This window comes from Bombyx mori, chromosome 23 (genome assembly GCF_030269925.1).
Source record: "Bombyx mori chromosome 23, ASM3026992v2".
Taxonomy (NCBI): domain Eukaryota; kingdom Metazoa; phylum Arthropoda; class Insecta; order Lepidoptera; family Bombycidae; genus Bombyx; species Bombyx mori.
The window spans coordinates 18,760,927-18,779,980 of NC_085129.1; the positions used below are offsets into that span (position 1 = coordinate 18,760,927).

The 19,054-nt window shown below is 37.3% G+C and overlaps 1 protein-coding gene across 1 annotated transcript; it reads left to right on the forward strand.

Moving 5' to 3' along the window:
- The first annotated feature begins 214 nt into the window (after positions 1 to 214).
- Positions 215 to 17,623, forward strand: LOC101741978 (uncharacterized). Its single transcript, XM_004930723.5, has 3 exons — positions 215 to 501; positions 16,348 to 16,536; positions 16,899 to 17,623. The coding sequence occupies exons 1-3, from the start codon at positions 393 to 395 to the stop codon at positions 17,033 to 17,035; spliced, it is 435 nt and encodes a 144-aa protein (XP_004930780.1). The 5' UTR covers positions 215 to 392; the 3' UTR covers positions 17,036 to 17,623.
- Positions 17,624 to 19,054: the final 1,431 nt, after the last annotated feature.

Below are 19,054 nucleotides of genomic sequence, written 5' to 3' on the forward strand. Positions count from 1 at the left end.
TATACATCGTTCTAGAAAGATCTTTCACAATAGTGAACGGTTTAACACAATGCATCAAATCAATAGATGAACCCGCCAAAAAAAAAATGACACACACACGCACACACACCGAAAAAAAAAGCAATAATTTCACAACAAAGCCAACCCTGAGTCTTCTGAATATACGTTTCATAAAATAAATAAAAAAAAACAAATACAATAATAATACAGTACGGCCATTTTGTTCGACCGTTCACTCCCCGCCGGTCGACCGTAATAAAACAGAGCCCACTCGCTCACACCAACTCAGTCTTGTGGCGCGAAACTGACGGAGCTGTCAAAACGGGACGCGGGAATCGCCATTTTTATTTTTTTTGAAAACGCATTTTTTTTGTTAAACGAATCCTAGAAAAATGAAATACCTTATCGTACTGGCCGTTTTCGCTTTGGCGTTCGCCGCTGAAGAGAAGGAGGAGAGGCCGAAGACATTCAGGCGGTTGATTCCAGCTGACGTTTTAAGAGGTCAGTGCACATGGGATTTTTTTTTCAATTTTTTTTCTTATAAAACAAGCGTATTATAATAAAAATGTTAAATGTTGCCAGTCAAACGAAAAAATTATGAGCATTTAAAAAAAACATTTTACATTTTAATTTTGTATGAAAACAAAAAATAAACCGGTCCAAAAACAAAAAATTCAGTTTTCGTAATCCCAATATGGACGTAACCGAAAAATATATCACGCAACGGTACCTGCTGCATAACAGTGGCAGTTGTACAGTAATTAACAACAATTAAATAATTTAATTAATTTAATACGTAGTAATTTGGTAGAATTTCACTAGCAATTCTGTCGTGGTTTTTTTGTGGTGGAACTTGTTCTTATCCGGTTTTAAGGGTGGGAGGGGTTACGATAGAGATTTCTTCAAAAGCTGCTGCTGCAGTGCGCTCAAAATGCGTCCTACCGCCAGTAATTATATACGGCTGTTATAATTCTGGCTAGAAAACTAAAATCCTGATATCGTATGCTCTGTATTTTTTTTTTTTCTATCAGCGGTGTAACTTATACGTGTAAATGAGGCTTATAATAATATGTCGTCCAATACGCGTTACATTTGAAGAGCGGGAACTTTGGAATTTCACGCATTCATAGTCTAGGTTTTTATGTCTGATTAGTGTTTAAATCATACAATACCAATGACGACTGATCCATGTGGGAGATCGGCAATTGTTTCGCAAATCTACCCCTGCTGCTTGACTTCGCGTGACGTCATTAGAGGGTAAAATACGACGTGGCGTAATAATAACTATCGGTCATACACTACGATTTGCCACTTGTGACGTAACGTGTAACGATTGCAATGAAAACTGCACAAAATATTGAATCGGGTCTGAAAGACGAAAGCTTTGTTCGATAATCCGAGAGTAAAAGTTCATTGAAAAAGTTACATAATGCATTCGAGCTTTTACAAAAGTAGTGATTTACTGTTGGCTTAATATAAGCTGCTTTTGTGATTTAATTTCGGTTTTGTTATTGTCATTATATTATATCGCATCGTCTGTGACCATTAAATCCACAAAATATTTTAAAAGGTTATTATTTAAATAATGTATTATTTTATGGACCATAAATAAAAGCTTAGCCCAGTAAAATTATAGCACAAAATGAGTTGCTCTGCTTAGAGAAACAGCATTGCTTCATCAGTTCTTATGTTTCATATTATGTTTCAATATTCAAAATGTTTCAATGTATCTAATGTTTCTTCTTCTAATTTTTCAATATCAAAATACTATTTACGTAACCTGTATAACTTATTGGAACCTCTTTTAAGATTTATGTCATCTATATCTATACTAATATATAAATTTACAGTGGTTTTTACGGATGTTCCGTTATAACTACTGAACCATGCATCCGATTGACTTGAAACTTGGTATCCATGTAGAAAATACATGTACCTAATGGATAGGCTAATATTTATATGAGTGTTGGACTCCCTACACCAGTTGCGGGGGCGTTAATGATGAAAATCTTTGTGGGGGTGAGAAATAATAATGTTAAATATAATTGCCCAGCGAAGCGGACGGGTACAGCTTGTAAATCATATAGAGCTTACATAAACAGAATGAGAGGTTACCTACATAGAACAGATTGGAGATGAAATTGTAAAAGTAATTGCGTTTGCTGTAATTGAAAATAAATACTTGAATGATAGTTTTCGTTTAACTCTTTAACTGCCGTGTAGGTCACCGGTGCCCTACGCGGCGCTCTGAAGTAATTTTGTCGATTTCTGATACTAAGGCGCCAGTATTGCCTAACTTTGCCTTCTTTTGTTTGTTAATGTATGTTTTAGCCTTTTAGGTCTCTTAGAAATATATTCATTCTCAGTATCTTCGGATTCACCGGTAATAGGACCTCTTGTGAGTCCGCACGGGAAGGTACCAACATTCCGCCTACTTCTGCCGTGAAGCAGTTTGAAGGGCGGGGCAGCCGTTGTAACTATACTGAGACCTTAGAACTTATTTCTCTAGGTGGTGGGCGCATTTACGTTGTAGATGTCCATGGGCTCCAGTAACTACTTACCACCAGGTGGGCTGTGAACTCGTCCATCCATCTAAGCAATGAAAAAAATCGTCTTTCCCATGGTTTACTAGATATTCCATCGCCTTAGTAAAATATTGAAAAGAGTAATTGAAATAATTACTTTGACTCAATCGAAAATTTCGTTGGCAACTGATGACATAATTAATTAAGTATATGGACCTGTTCCAAATCTCATATTTGTATAGCATTTTGTAAATAAGCATAAATCACTATCAATCAAGATCTATATATATTAATATAGACCGTCAAATGTAATTTGAATAAATTTAAATTAATTCAAATCGACGAATGGTTAATGGATATTATTAACGTAAGATATTTTGATTCGTGTTCTAATTTACATTTTCATATATCTAGGGATGAAAAGTTATTTGGTTGAAGCGACATTCCGCTTAACACGCGACAATTCGTCTTTTCGCATTAAAAGTGTACAATTTTCTAAAATATTCGAAATGGAGTTAATAAATAATGAACTGGTGGTAGGATCTCTTGTGAGTCCGCGCGGGTAGGTACCACCACCCTGCATATTTCTGCCGTGAAGCAGTAATGCGTTTCGGTTTGAAGGGCGGGGCAGCCGTCGTAACTATACCGAGACCTTAGAACTCATATCTCAAGGTGGGTGGCGCATTTACGTTATAGATGTATATGGGCTCCAGTAAACACTTAACACCAGGTGGGCTGTGAGCTTCGTCTATCCACCTTAAAATGTATAATTAAAAAATAGTTTCTGTAGGAAGTCATCGCGGCCTAAAGGATAAAGCTCCCGGTGCATTCGATGCGACAGTGCCCGTGTTCGAATCCCAAAGGCGTTGAACCAACAAAAACCCTTAAAATTCTATTTAGAAAAATATCAGAACTTAATCGATCTATCCGGTCAAGGTCAAATTGAAGTTACGTTAGTTAGTTTGTTTGAGATTACGTATTTAAATAATCATAATTGAATAACTATATAAAGCTTGTTAGTAATTATATCACGATACAAATAAAAAGTGCTATTTATATTATTGAAATATTAATTTAGATATAAAATATACTTGCTTAGTCTGACTTTGTGTGATACAAAGGTTAATACAATTATGTATTAGGCCAGTTACGACATAATCATTATCTAAAAGGAAAGCACTTAGTTAATATTCTAGACTGCGACTCGATCTAGTTTTAAACCGGTCTATTAGATCATGTTAGAAACAGTTCGTAATAATTTTGTTTAATCTATCTTTGTTTGTTCACGCTTCTTTATGTAATAAGCACGAGGAGTATTCAGGTTTAGATGGTGAGTGTTTACCATCGCCCATGGACTTCAGCAATGACAGGAGCAAAGTCAAACCGTTGCCTACCGTTACCTTTTCATAATAAGTATACGCACATATAGCGTAGCATAAGTACTGCCCAATTATTAATTATTTTTTTTATGCTTAGATGGGTGGACGAGTTCACAGCCCACCTTGTGTTAAGTGTTTACTGGAGCCCATAGACATTCACAACGTAAATGCGCCACCCACCTCGAGATATAAGTTCTAAGGTCTCAGTATAGTTACAACGGCTGCCCCACCTTTCAAATCGAAACGCATTACTGTTTCACGGCCCAAATAGGCAGGGTGGTGGTACCTACCCGTGCGGACTCACAAGAGCTCCTACCACCAGTAATTAAATTAAGAAACAGTGTTTCCTGAGCTCCATGAAGCTGGAAGCGTGATTGGATGAATGGCGCCCTAATTTTTCAATAATCGAAAATCGTATCAAAAATGTCGAGAGACTAGAAAGTAAAAGTCATGAACCTGAACTAATCGGTGAAAGGTAGTCAGTGAGAGCACTCGCAGCATCTCCGACACGTTACAAAATCTCGGCACGTGTAATGTCTGTAATACTAGCAGTAGTAATAGTAATTCTACTTTTCCAACTGAAAAGGCAAATGTATCAATACCATACAGCCTAATCTTTTGTGTATAATAATTTTAAATAAAAAAATTATATTGGCGAAATGAAATTAAGTTAATTAATTTGAGACATTAATCAATTGGAATTGAATTAAACAAAATGATATGATATAAGATGAAATATAATTATCAGTAAAGTGGTGCTTAATTATTGAGACTTTTTCGGTGGAATTTTTTGAAAGATCCCGAGAAGCTACGTAGGCTTTGTGTCATTTTCCCACATTCGTCCACATTGAACAGATAGTAAATAGTTAATAAACCACCGTTATTACACGTTTAAACCCGATGAAACACTAAATAGACGAAATAAAATAATTCACACAACTTCGCTCGTCGCGTTCTCGCCAAAATGTCCCATAATATGAGGTTTAGACTAACCTGAAGACGAATTTGGATCCCGGAGCCATAGTAACAACAAGCACGAGATCTCTATTTATTTCGCTAACTAATTAAAGCTATGAATATTGATTTTTCGACCGCCCAAAAGACCTTGATCTATTTAGAGTTGACAAAAAATAAAAACCTAAATGTCACTAGAATTAAATCGACAATAAATTATCGGCAAAAAAAAGTTGATGATACAGATTAACTTCAATTGACATTTTGGTTTTGTGAATAGAATTATATATTCGGAGAAGAAAAAATAATCATTAGCGTATCGTTGTAAATTTAAAATTCTCAATTCAAATATTTTATTAATTAGTTCAGTTTATTAAGGTTATAAATCATTTTTTTGTTTATTTAAATCATTATATATTTAAGGAATTTATTTAATTGATTCGAATGATTATAAACATCGTTGGATTCTATTTAAAGCAATACACGGAAAGACGGAAAGGAAATAAATGTACATACATAGAATTTTTTAAACTTTTTTTAAAATTTTGTCAAATGTCCCCTAGTAATCTCCAAATTAATTAGATGTATAATGTATTATTAAAACACTTTTTCTTTCATTTGATTTCATATCGAAATTTATTAATTTGATTTCACTTCGAAAAGTTTGAACCTAAGATAACCAGTTTCGTTACTGGATTATTACTGAAAATAAATAAAACATATTATAACTATTTGATCATTCAATGCATATATTCTCAAAATTGTCGACAAGTTGAATCGATAGAAGTAAGTTTCAGATTCGTAGCTGATCGAGAAGTGTTTCAAAAATCACCCCAAAAACATGTCGACTTTTTGTATTCGTTTCACATTGTTTTCTTCTAGGCGTCTAGTCCCTCGACCCGCGACCGAAGCTTATTATTAGGCAGCTTCATTACTCACGGGACCAATGTGCTTAGTGCGAGTTTTTTAACGTTCTCGATAGCGTAAAAGTTAACTCATTTTTGTATGGAGTTCGAACGTTTGCCTACGTTTGCCGCTAGGGGCGCTGTTCCAACTGCATACAAGCTTAAGTTAACTTTTACGCTATCGGTAACGTTAAAAAACTCTGACTGAACGCATGGATCTAAAATCGAATTGACACCAAATCGACACCAAAAAAATAATATTGGTTGTCTGTAAAGTCGATTTACGGACGGTAGTTTTACGTGATAACGTCAGTAGCAGAACTATTAGAACTGTTAGCTCTGACGTCACGCGAGAAGAGAGATAAATGTGTCACAAGCCAACGCTTGGGCCGATCGTGCCTCTCTATCGTTTGTTCCGCGCTCTCGCTTGCACGCTCAGGCTTAGGCGGAACGTGACACTTTGTCGTGCGTGCAGCCGGTGTTCATTGATTCATAACACGTTGTTAACACGTCAAAAAAACTTTCACACGTAAAATCAATGTTATTATTACGAACACGCTGTGCCGATTGCTTGCGAGCCAAAAACCGATAATATCTCGTAACAATGAATCGGACATGTGTGTTAATTGCGCAAAAACACGGGTCTTACATATGACACTGAGTTTCTCGCCGGATCTTCTCGGTCAGTCGCGATTTCGATGCGGTGGTAGATTCAGCGAAGCACTGCTCTTGCTAGGGCTAGTTAGCAAGCAAACAGTCGTGCCCTTTATTGCTATACGATTAAGTCATCACGGTAACTGGTTTTTTATTGCATAGATAGGTGGGAGAGCTCATAGCCCACCTGGTGTTAAGTGGTTACTGGAGCCCATAGACATCTACAACGTAAATGCGGCCACCCACCATCTAAGGTCTCAGTATCATTACAGCGGCTGCCCCACCCTTCAAACCGAAACGCATTACTGCTTCACGGGCAAAAATAGGCGGGATGGTGGTACCTTCCCGTGTGGACTCACAAGAGGTCCTACTATAAGTTTTTTTCCGTGCATTCGAAATACGAAATACAATAATCGAATATCGAACATGCGCCTTTAGTCTGCGAGTCGAGTCATCGCCGACTAGTTTTACTTGGAACTTTCAAAATCGTATTCTAGAACATTCATCAAGGCTCTTAACACACGCCGTTCACTTTTAACACTCGCAGCTGCGATTCGATTTAAACTGTAATAAAGGACACCAGGAAAACTAAATGATTCAGACCTTCCGGTTGTATTGTTTAAAAATAAAATTATGCACAAAAAAAACAAAAAAAGAATAAACAATTGAATGTCTCTTTTCCGGTCAACAATTTATGTTCTAATTGACATTACGCCAGTTCTATATGACGTTTTGCGCGCCTTTTTTTTCTTTTAAAGAATAGTGTTTTAGTATTGTATTATTGAATGAGACTTGGAAAAAACACGCGTAAAGGGATAGTCGCGTATTAATTGCAATATAATTGTGGTTATTAATCCCGGCTCTTAATCCTGGAAACGTTTTGGAGTCTTTCATACCTTCCCTAAACTGCCTTGGACGTTAACAATGATAAAATTAACAATGAAAAAAAAACAATAAAAGTGTAAATTATTAAACAGATAAAGCATTATTGAGGTCTTATTACTATAAGAGAGATCCTTTTTAACCATCAGGACATACGCTATGGACATGTATCATCTAAGAAAAAATATTAAGTAGTTATTGATCAAAAATAAGGGGAAAAAACAAAAACAATAATATTACAACAACATTACTATTTTATACAGAAAAATTAATACGTATATCAATGGAGAATTAAGGATACATTTTTAAATTAACATACTATAATATAAATAAAATGAGATTTTTCTGTTTATCGAATTTCAACCCTATACGTTAACCAGTTAATGACATAATTGACATTTCAATGGTGTGAAACGTTTCGCTCCAGCGAGATTTACCGAAAATGTCACTTCACTTAAAGATCAAGGCCGCTTAAGAGATTAATTAACTATTAATTTATCATCGTCGAAATATCGTTCAGCTAAAACGAGTTTCCCTAATAAATATGTAAACTTAAAACATGATATTTTACGAAATCAAATTTTTTACGAAATCTAGTTTAATTACCTACAAATTATTTAAATGAGCACCTGTTTTAGAAATAAAGTATGTTGATGTTTCAAATTCGAAATGTTACGTAATGAGCTTTTATTGATTTTTGAATATCTATACTAATATTATAAAGAGGAAAGATTTGTTTGTTTATTTGTATTGAATAGGCTTCGAAACTACTGAACCGATTTGAAAAATTCTTTCACTGTTTGGAAGCTACACTATCTCCGAGTGAGATAGGCTATATTTTTTTTAACAAAAATTAGTGATCCTTACTAAGGCTTTTGTTATAGACCCGAGCGAAGCCGGAGCGGGCCGCTATCTTTAATAAAATAAAACTTGTAGTATAATAAAATTGGAATTACATAAGCTACGATGAGTCTAGAAGGAAATAATCCAGTATTGGACTGTTTTTTTTTTGTGAAAATCGGACTCATTGAAAGTGCCCAATTTTTTTCTTTTTAATGGCCTAGTAAGTAGATGAGCATACCGCCCACCTGATGGCGAGTGGTTACCGTCGCCCATGAACGTCAGCAATGCCATGCTCTGCGTAAACCCTGTCCCGTCGTCTCAATAGCTCCGACTGGGTTCCCGCCCGGTCTGGCGTAGGGCGCCGACTGTGAGCGGCAGGAGTTTTTAGTGAGGTTCAACTCCCACATGCCCCACTTGCTGCGCGGATGGGGATCCGGCGATTTTCTCCTGTAGAAAAAAGAAAAAGGCAGAGCCAAGCCGCTGCCTACCGTAAACTTCCTATTTTATTGATATAATCGCACCTTACCTTGCTACAATATTTAATGACTGTATTTATAATGGTGTGTTTCCTGATCTAATGAAATATAGTAAAATAATACCTCTGTTTAAATCTGGTAGTACTTTTGACCCCACTAACTTTAGACCCATTTCAGTACTACCTACATTGAGTAAAATTTTTGAAAAAATTATTTTGGAACAGCTTTTGAACCATTTCTATTCCAATAACCTGCTTCATAACAAACAATATGGATTCACTAGAGGTCGTTCGACTATTGATGCAGGTGTAGATCTTATTAAAAATATTTTTCAGGCTTGGGAGGAATCGCATAATGCCCTTGGGGTATTCTGCGACTTATCTAAAGCTTTTGATTGTGTTGAGCATAATACATTGTTGAGGAAATTACACCATTATGGTATTAGGGGCGTTTCATTAGAACTTATTAAATCTTATTTATCCGGAAGAATCCAAAAGGTAGACGTTAAAGGAAAGAGATCTTCCGGTGTCTTACTTAATATGGGTGTTCCTCAGGGTTCCATATTGGGTCCCTTCTTATTTCTTGTGTATATCAATGATTTACCAAAGTTTATTGAAACCCGTCACGAGGTCGTATTATTCGCTGATGATACATCCTTATTGTTTAAAATTAAACGACAATTGGAAGATTATGACGATGTGAATGATGCTATCTCGCGCGTGGTACATTGGTTTAGTGTTAATAATCTGTTATTAAATAACAAAAAAACAAAATGTATAAAATTTACCACACCCAATGTTAGACAAGTAGACACTAATATCATTGTAAGTGGAGAGACACTGGAGCTTGTTGATTCGACAGTTTTTCTTGGTATAACAGTTGATTCCAGGCTGCAGTGGGGTCCTCACATATGCAAGTTAGCGAATAGACTTAGTTCTGCAGCGTTTGCGGTAAAAAAAATACGAACGTATACTGATGAAGATACGGCACGTCTAGTTTATTTCAGTTATTTTCATAGTGTTATGTCCTATGGCATTTTGCTGTGGGGCAATGCTGCCGATGTCGAAACGATTTTCATCCTGCAGAAGAGGGCTATTCGTGCTATTTATAATATGCACCCGAGGGAATCCTTGAGGGACAAGTTTAAGGAAATCAAAATTCTAACTTTAGCGTCCCAATACATTTTTGAAAATTTATTGTACGTGCGTAAAAACATTGTAGAATTCCCCAGAGTCTGCGATTTGCATAATGTGAACACTAGGAACAAACATAGGCTTGCGTTACCGGCGGCTCGAATTAAGAAAATAAGCAACTCTTTCAGGGGGCTGGGTGTACAACTTTTCAACAAGATCCCACAAAACGTTCAACTACTACCTGTTCATAGATTTAAGAAAACTGTCAAGGAACGTTTGTGCAACAAGGCCTATTATAAAGTTAAGGATTTTTTACTAGATGGCACTACGTGGGAATGAGGCGTTCGCTCCTGGCCTTTTCATTTTTCATTATTATTATTATTTATTTGAATTGTATTTTTTTGACTTGTCTTTTTGTATACTGTAAATATGTTATCATGTTTAAAAAAAAAAAAAGAAGAAAATAGTTGAGAAAATACATAAAAAAGCCCGCTGAGTTTGTTTCGCCGGTTCTTCTCAGGACTGTGGCTTTTTTGGAACCGGTGGTAGAGTTAACATTTTCTTTTACATTTTGACATTCAACAAGTGTGTTTTTGATGACATCCAAGTTGAAATAAATGATTTTGAATTTGAATTTGAATTTGACCAATTCGCTCACTGATCATGTTAAAGGGCTAATGTAATAACTAAGCTGTTATTTATGGTTGTCGTCGCAAGCAATAAAAATATATAAAAAAAAAACTTAATTGTTACCTTATTGTAGAAGTCATTGCTCCTTATTGTAGAAGTCATTGCTAAGTAAAAAACTTATATTCGTTCCTCCACGGTGTTTCCCGAGCGCTATGACATGTCCTTCTTCAAACGAGGCTTGTGGAGAGTATTGAGCGGTAGGCAGCGACTTGGCTCTGCCCCTGGCATTGCTGAAGTCCTTGGGCGACGGTAACCACTCACCATCAGGTGGGTCGTATGCTCGTCTACCTACAAGGGCAATAAAAAAAAAGAAAAATAATTTATATATAAAAATTAGTTTATAATATCCTAGAACGATCAGATTCGATGAGATTCGAACTATCGAAATTATAATGAAATAAATAAAGTGAGGTATTACGTTAATCGCGGACGCGACAGGGAAACGATTGCGAAACGATATTAATAATGTACGATCGACGATGCGACCAGACTGCGCAAACGTAGCGAGGAAGTTGCGACAGTCCGGTCATTGGCTGCAACGCATCGCGGGTTCGTGATTACATAGAGTTCAGTTAATAAGCACGCTGTTTTTTTTTATTATTGCTTAGATGGGTGGACGAACTCACGGCCCATCTGGTATTAAGTGGTTACTGGAGACCATAGACATCTACAAGGTAAATCCGCCACCCACCTTGAGATATAAGCTCTAAGGTCCCAAGTATAGTTACAACGGCTGCCCCACCCTTCAAACCGAAACGCACTACTGCGTCATAGCAGAAATAGGCAGGGTGGTAGTACCTACCCGCGCGGACTCACAAGAGGTCCTACCACCAGTGTGTGTAATATCGAACAGGCAAACAAAAATATATTTGTGTAATGGTTGCGTAGTGGTCATAGGGCATCTTGGGGGCCGCACGGGTAATTATAATAATCCTGCCTAATTTTGTAAGCGGCTATTCATACAATCAAATAATAAAATTAAATCATTTTACGATGCCTCAAGCCTCAAACCTCAAGCCTCATGTCTCAAAGATGGTATCGGCTTTTAAATACGCATTGTAGTGGTTCATAAGCTCTTTCGCATAATATAAGCAATAAATAGAAAGTAATTGAAACGGCAATTAATAAAAATAAAAAAAAGTAAAAAAAATATTGTTTTCTGTTACGCTTTGTTACTTTTATAAGAAATGAAACGAAATCAATTAACTTGTTGGGTGTTATTGACATTGACGATTATTGTATCGCAATGGAATTTAGGTGTCGGTTTGTCGATGATAATGTCATTGTATACCTACTTTCTTTGTGATAAAGTTTTGTATTTGTTTTCTTAATGTCATATCTCGTTCATACGCAATAAATAAATAACTGAGACAAAATCACGCACGTGCTATGTATACCAGAGACTGACATACATACTTATATACGTTTAAATATATATATCACTACGTAGTATAAAACAAAGTCGCTTTCTCTGTCCCTATATCTGTCCCTATGTATACTTAAATCTTTAAAACTACGCAACGGATTTTGATGCGTTTTTTTTTAATAGATAGGGTGATTGAAGAGGAAGGTTTATATGTATAATAACATCCATCAAATAGTGGAGAAATCAATAATAAATTACAGCTTCCGGAGCGAAGCAAGGGTGGGTCGCTAGTAGATAATAATCAGAGGAAGAGCCAAACCTGTTTATCACACGAATGTTTGCCCGATGCGGGAATCAAACCTGCGACCCTCGGCACAACACTCGAAGCCGCTTACTACTGAACCACGAAGCCAGTAATAACTAAGGCAATGACAGCCCGGAACTAATGCTACTTTCAGAAGCCCGCAACAGATCCTCGCGAAAGGTTAGCGATTGCTTAACGATAGCAATTAATCTACAATCGCACTTTCACTTAGAATATCCTCATGCTAAATCTATTTGTGTAAATGACGACGAATAATGAGTGTGCGCTCTGTACAGACACCGAAACGATTGGATTGATTTCGATGAGATATACAGGGTATGTTTGGCTGATAACTGAACGCTGGCTTGGATTGGACGGACACCACACGGATCTTCCACTTTTTTTCCCTACCTATGCTGATAGCCTTGAGAGGCTGCTTCAGCTACGATGGGTTCGACAAGAACGATGACCAGTGCTTGAGGTACCTAAAAGCACCGTTAATGGATCGGGAGGACCCGTAATGATGTGTTTAGGGTGACGACTTCCACATCCGGCCTTAGGCTGAAATTCTCAGGTGATACACATATTGTTCTTCACTTCACTGCGCACATAGATGTCCTAAGTGACCCACAACCAGCGCGATCTCGCAACCTTCGTTGCAATTTAATCAACTAAGCTATAATAACTAGATCTAGATCTAAATGTCAAGTCTAAGTGAACGGCCCGACATTTTATAGGAGGAATCATGAATTGCAGTTTAAGTAAGCTCTTTGTATTTTGACTTGAATTAGTTGGCTGGATGCCACTTGTTAAGCGTGACAAACTGATTTGTTGTTTTTTTTTGTTATTGCTTAGATGGTTGGACGAGCTTTCGGTCCACCTGATATTAAGTGATTAAGTGATTATCGGAGCCCATAGACATCTACAACGTAAATGCCGCTACCCAACTTGAGTGATTTGTATGGTCTCAGTATAGTTACAACGGCTGCCCCACACTTCAAACCGAAACGCATTACTGCTTCACGGCAGAAATAGGCAGGTCGTTAAGGTCGTTTAAAAATCGGTTTTAGAAGGTATTGTGTCCGAATTTCGACCTCACGTTGTCGAGGTAGGTGATGGCATCCATGTTGTGATACTCATTAGTTTTGGTAGCTATTTAATAGCACCTAGACTCTCCGTCAATTTAATCTTAAATAAGAACAAAAAAAAACTATAATATTTTTAACAGACCAAATTGTGCAATGTAATTAGTTATTTTCGGATGTGTACAACCTTTGTCAGAAGAGCCTTGAACTAAATTCGCTATTGTGATTATTGTCATTATTTAATGCATTCTACGTTATATTACGAACGGCTGATAATAATGATGCGTTTGCCTAATGAAATGCTATTTAAAAAAATAATTACGCTTCTCGGAACGCCCGACAAAAGTGGTAACTTAAACTAATCTAAGTTGAACTATTTAATATTGAAATTGTTTAACTTGAGAAAAGCTTAGGCTATTACCTGAATTTTATGCATATAAATATGATAATGTAAGGAAAATTGTAACATAAATTGAGAAAGATATATGAATAGTTAGAGAGAGAGAGAGAGAGAGAGAGTATTCTTTATTGTACACCAAAAAACAAATAAACAGTGCGATACATTAAAAACAAAAAAATGTGTGCGTGTACTAGTGTACACACGTAAGAAGTGAAACTTGTTTATGGCCTTATTTTTCGAAAAATGATCTACATGCAACTTTCTAGAAATTGGTTAAATAAAGTTAAATTAGATAAAGTTTAAACAAAAGGATTTTATTATCATAGACATGAATACAAAAAAGTTAAATTAGATAAAGTTTAAACAAAAGGATTTTATTATCATAGACATGAATACAAAACAGATGGCGCGTAACGGAAAAAAGTGACGCGTAACCGAAAAATGTGACGGTAAATTTTTTTCCAACGCCGATAAGGAAGTTTCACTTCAAAAAGTACAATTGGCGGTCTTATCGCTAAGAGCGATCTCTTCCAGACAACCATCAGGTGGACAAGAATCATTTGGAAACGAACTACGCGCGGTGTACTATTCCAGTGAAATACATATACATATATGTACACATACATATACACATACATATCTCCGTAAATATACATACAATTAATACAAAGTATTATAATAAGGAGTTACATACGCTCTCAGTACCGCTGCCGTATGCGTGAGAGAAAGGGACGGCAGACAGACTGGCGCCGTAACGCGTTACGTTACGAAGTGATTTCCCATCCCATATGTACCTATCACCTCAAAAAACTATTTTTGTTTGTTTGAATTATTAGATTATTTTTAAACACACGGTCGATATCTATATCTATACTCTATACTAATATTATAAAGAGGAAGGATTTGTTTGTTTGTTTGTTTCGAATAGGCTCCGAAACTATTGGACCGATTTGAAAAATTATTTTTCCATTAGAAGCCGACATTGTCCCTGATGAACATAGGCTACTTTTTTTTAATTTTTTTTTAATTTTATTTTTTTGGTTTCATGTGTGTTTTATTGTTTCCGAAGCGAAGCGAGGGCGGGTCGCTAGTTTATTATATATTTGAAGAAGTTTTTTGTTATTTCATTTTTTCTAAATTTTAAACTTACACGGCTTCGCTGTAAAATTGTAAAAATGTCGCTTAAAAAAATTGCTTAGCACCACTCGAAATTTATCCCAGAAATAGATTGCCCAGTAATAACGTGGGCACATAGAGAGTTTCATTGCAGATTGCAGATGCGAATAAATGATCCTCGTTTATCTCAATAAGTACCTACATCGTGAGCTCAAACAATTGAAATAGGTAAACTGGAGTAGATTAGTTAATCACATGCTCATAACCATGCGAACCCACGCGCGATTTCGTAATAAAAAAAGCCATACACAATGATACGTAATTGTAATGTATATATTTGTGTATTTTTGGTTCGAACTTTGCTGAAGACCATTAGCTACTATGATCGACTATCACATGTGACGGTAAAACAACAATGATATAGTTCGGATAGTATGAATTACTGCCCGCCCAAAAAATAGATCAGTCATTTCATGGTCACAGATTATCTCATTAAAAAAAAAACAATCTAGTCCTTGTTGTAACTGTGGAGGGTAGAGGTAAAGAACTTTTCTGAGTTCCACTGGCAACTATGATCGACTATCACATGTGCCGGTTAAATACTTAAACAAGTATATGGTTCGGAAATTATGAATTACTTCCCGCCCAAAAAATAGATCTGTCATTTCTTGGATCACAGATTATTTCTTTAAACATTCATACCATCCTTAAAAAAGGAATGGCTTTTCCAAATTTTAATCTAACACATATAAGGAGAGGTTTAGCGGACGGTTAGCACGGTATGGACATGTGATGCGTAGAGAGAAGATGCATGTGACTAGGAGATGTATGGAAATGGTAGTGCAAGGTAGAGGGGGAAGAGGTCAGCTGAAGAAGACATGGATGGAGTGTGTGAATGACGAAATGAGAGAGAAAAGAGTGAGTGTTAAGATGACGGCTGATAGAAGAGAATGGAAGAGAAAAATTATCTGTGCCTACCCCGCCTAGTGGGATAAGGTGGAGAAAAAGAAGAAGATATAAGGAGACGTGGTCTTGTATTAAAAATATATATTTATATTTGAATGTTCTTAACGTCGCATACGTTAGCGTTTATTCCAATTCTTGGAGTACACTGTCGTTTAAATAATCACGTAACGTAATTAAACAATTTCTAAGACACGCACGAGGAAGTTTCGTGCGAAATTCGAAAGTGAATTTACCGATACTCCAAGAGCTATACTTCGTAACTCTGACAAATTTGTGTGACATTCACATGCAACAAGGAGCCAAAATTAGGCTTCCTCATGCTATGGGAATTGGAGATTGATATGCATAGTTATATACCTTTAAATCTTCTTCTTAGTCGCATACTTCATTGCTGAAGGTCGTGTCCCTGAAATCCCTTCGTGGCTCTTTGTACCATAAGCTTACATTTGCTTCGGTTTTCGGCTTCTCTGAGGGCGGTCGCAACAGAGTGTCACTGCTCTTGCTAGGGCCAGTGTTAGCACCGCTCCGGTTTGAGCCCCGTGAGCTCACCTACATGTTAGGGTGAAGCTGAAATAGCCTCTTAAGGCTATCAGGATAGGTAGGATAAAAAAAAACCCATCCGATCCGCAAGAAACTTAGATCATTAATGGTTTCTTATCACGTCCCCAGATTTCCCCGGAATGTGCTTCGCGTCCACCCGCTGCATCACCGTCGAGCCCGGCAACACCTGGGAGCTGTCTCCGTTCTGCGGCCGCAGCACCTGCGTCGTCAGCGAGGACCAGCCCCCCAGGCTGCTGGAGCTTGTCGAAGACTGCGGACCTCTGCCACTCACCAACCCCAAGTGCCAATTAGATACCGGTGAGAATCCTTTACTTTTCAATCTTCATAATAATAAGTATTAAAACGCAAATGACACCACCCAGCTCAATTTTGAGGTAAATGTCTAAATTTTCTATAAAATTACTATTCATTTTAATGATGCTCTTCGTCGTGGAAGCCAGTCGTGAACATTTGTTAAATTCGTATTTTTTAACAACAACAAAAATGATAGCTACCTGCGGGATTCGAACACGGGCACCCTCGCTCGTTATGACGCACCGTCTTAACTTTTAGGCCACGACGACTTCAACAAAATCACATCTAGGCCTCAGGACAAGCAATCTAGCATTAATTAACCCTATGTATTTACAGTTACTTATTTCCAATGTTTTCAATTTTAGAAAAGACCAATAAGACCGCTCCCTTCCCTGGCTGCTGCCCGATCTTTACCTGCGAGGAGGGCGCCAAGCTGGAGTACCCTGAGCTCCCCACCCCTCCCCCAGAAGACAAGAAAGCGGAGGAGAAGCCTAAAGCTTAAAAAGTAAAACTACAAAGTCCATACATAACCCACAACGCGCCATGACATTAACGAAATCAAAATTTCGCGCGTTTTTTTTTTTTTTTTCGTTCGTATATTCTATAGCACTGATTTACAATTTTTTTTTCTGTAACGTTTGGATTACACAAAATTACACAAAATTTAAGATTTCATAAGAAAAACTTTATGCCATAGGTCTCCTTGCCATAAATTCGATGCTCGGAATTTTACGAATGGAAATATCTGTAAAGTGGGATTTTAATAAAATTGGTCTCAAACCTAACCAAATTAGAAAGTCAATTGACTTTAAAAAAAAATTGTTTTATAATCACCGGTCACAGTGGCCGGGTCCGAAAGCTATTTCCTGTTTCCTGTTCTTTATTCGAAAAGCGACCGTTAGTTGCCGTCATGGCAATCGAATCGCAGTTTAAAAAAAAAAAAAAGAATAGACTCAAACGATTTTTTTTTAGAATTTTATCAGATTTTTATATGAATAATTTAATATTTTTTTGTGATAAATAATACGTTAATGTATATATATATTAGAACAAAAAAAGATATTCAATAAAAAAAATATGTAAAATTTTTCATTCTTGTTTTTCTTTACGATCAATCCCGAACTCGACATGATGTAGGTAATGTTCAGTAAGGCACCTTCAATAAACATGAGTGGAGAACAGAAGTGCAACTTTTTTGAGTTAAACACAACGTCTAACTTTCTACGTTCAAGACAGAGACGAAGTCAACCTTCGTTCCGGTAACTACACAGCCGACACTGCGGACCGAACAATTAACAGTGACCACCCAAAACACTTAATTTCGGATCCCCTCGATCCACTAGTTTTTGTTTTATTACAGCTTATATGTGTGGAGTAGCTTACGGCCCACCTGGTGTTAAGCTGTAACAGGAGCCCAAAGACATATACAACGCAAATGCCGCCACTCCCCTTGAGACATGAGTTCTAAGTTCTCACATTTAACAGTACAACGACTGCCCCACCCTTCAAACTGAAACGATGCTACCTACGAACCTTACCGAACGGCGATGGTACCTACCCGTGCGGACTCACAAGATGTCCTACTACCAGTAATTACGAAAATTATATACTTTTTAATTTTTTTTATTGCCCTTGTAGGCAGACGAACACAGGCCTACCTGATGGTGAGTGGTTACTGTCGCCCATGGACTTCAGCAATGCCAGGGGCAGAGCCAAGCCGCTGCCTACCGCTAGACCGCTAATTTGGCGGGTTTGATTTTTAATACATGATGTTAATCCTTCACCGTGGAAGTCAATCGTGAAAATTTGTTGTATTTCATTAGAAAAATTGGTATTCGCCTGTGGGACACCGTTGCATCACTAGATACGAATCCACTGGACACCTTGTCCTTACCCCAGTGCTACCTTTAAGCATTTCAAGCACCGGTCACCGTTCTCGTCGAACCCGTCCAAAACTCTCGTCAAACTTTGACAAACGAAGCATATTACTGATTGGTTTTTTACTTCCATTATGATGAAAACACGAGCTCACCTGGTATTCATTGGACACAGGATCCAATTGACCAGAGACTAAGTGCTGCTCCCACTCGGTACTAGACGTAGGATGGTGGTGTGGTAATTATGTAAATAAACTTTGATTGATAAATTACTGGTGATAGGACCTCTTGTGAGTCCGCGCGGGTGGGTACCACCGCCCTGCCTATTTCAGCCGTGAAGCAGTAATGCGTTTCGGTTTGAAGGGTGGGACAGCCGTCGTAACTATACTTGAGATCTTAGAACTTATATCTCAACGTGGGTGGCGCATTTCCGATGTAGATGTCTATGAGCTCCAGTAACCACTTGAGACCAGGTGGGCTGTGAGTTCGTCCACCCATCTAAGCAATAAATAATAAACTTTGGGTCGTCACACGATTTTCCTTCAACGTGGATGCCATCTGTGAACATGAGTTAGATACGAATTTTATTAGAAAAATCGGTATCTGCCCGCGGGATTCGAATAGTAGAGGAAAGATTTGTTTGT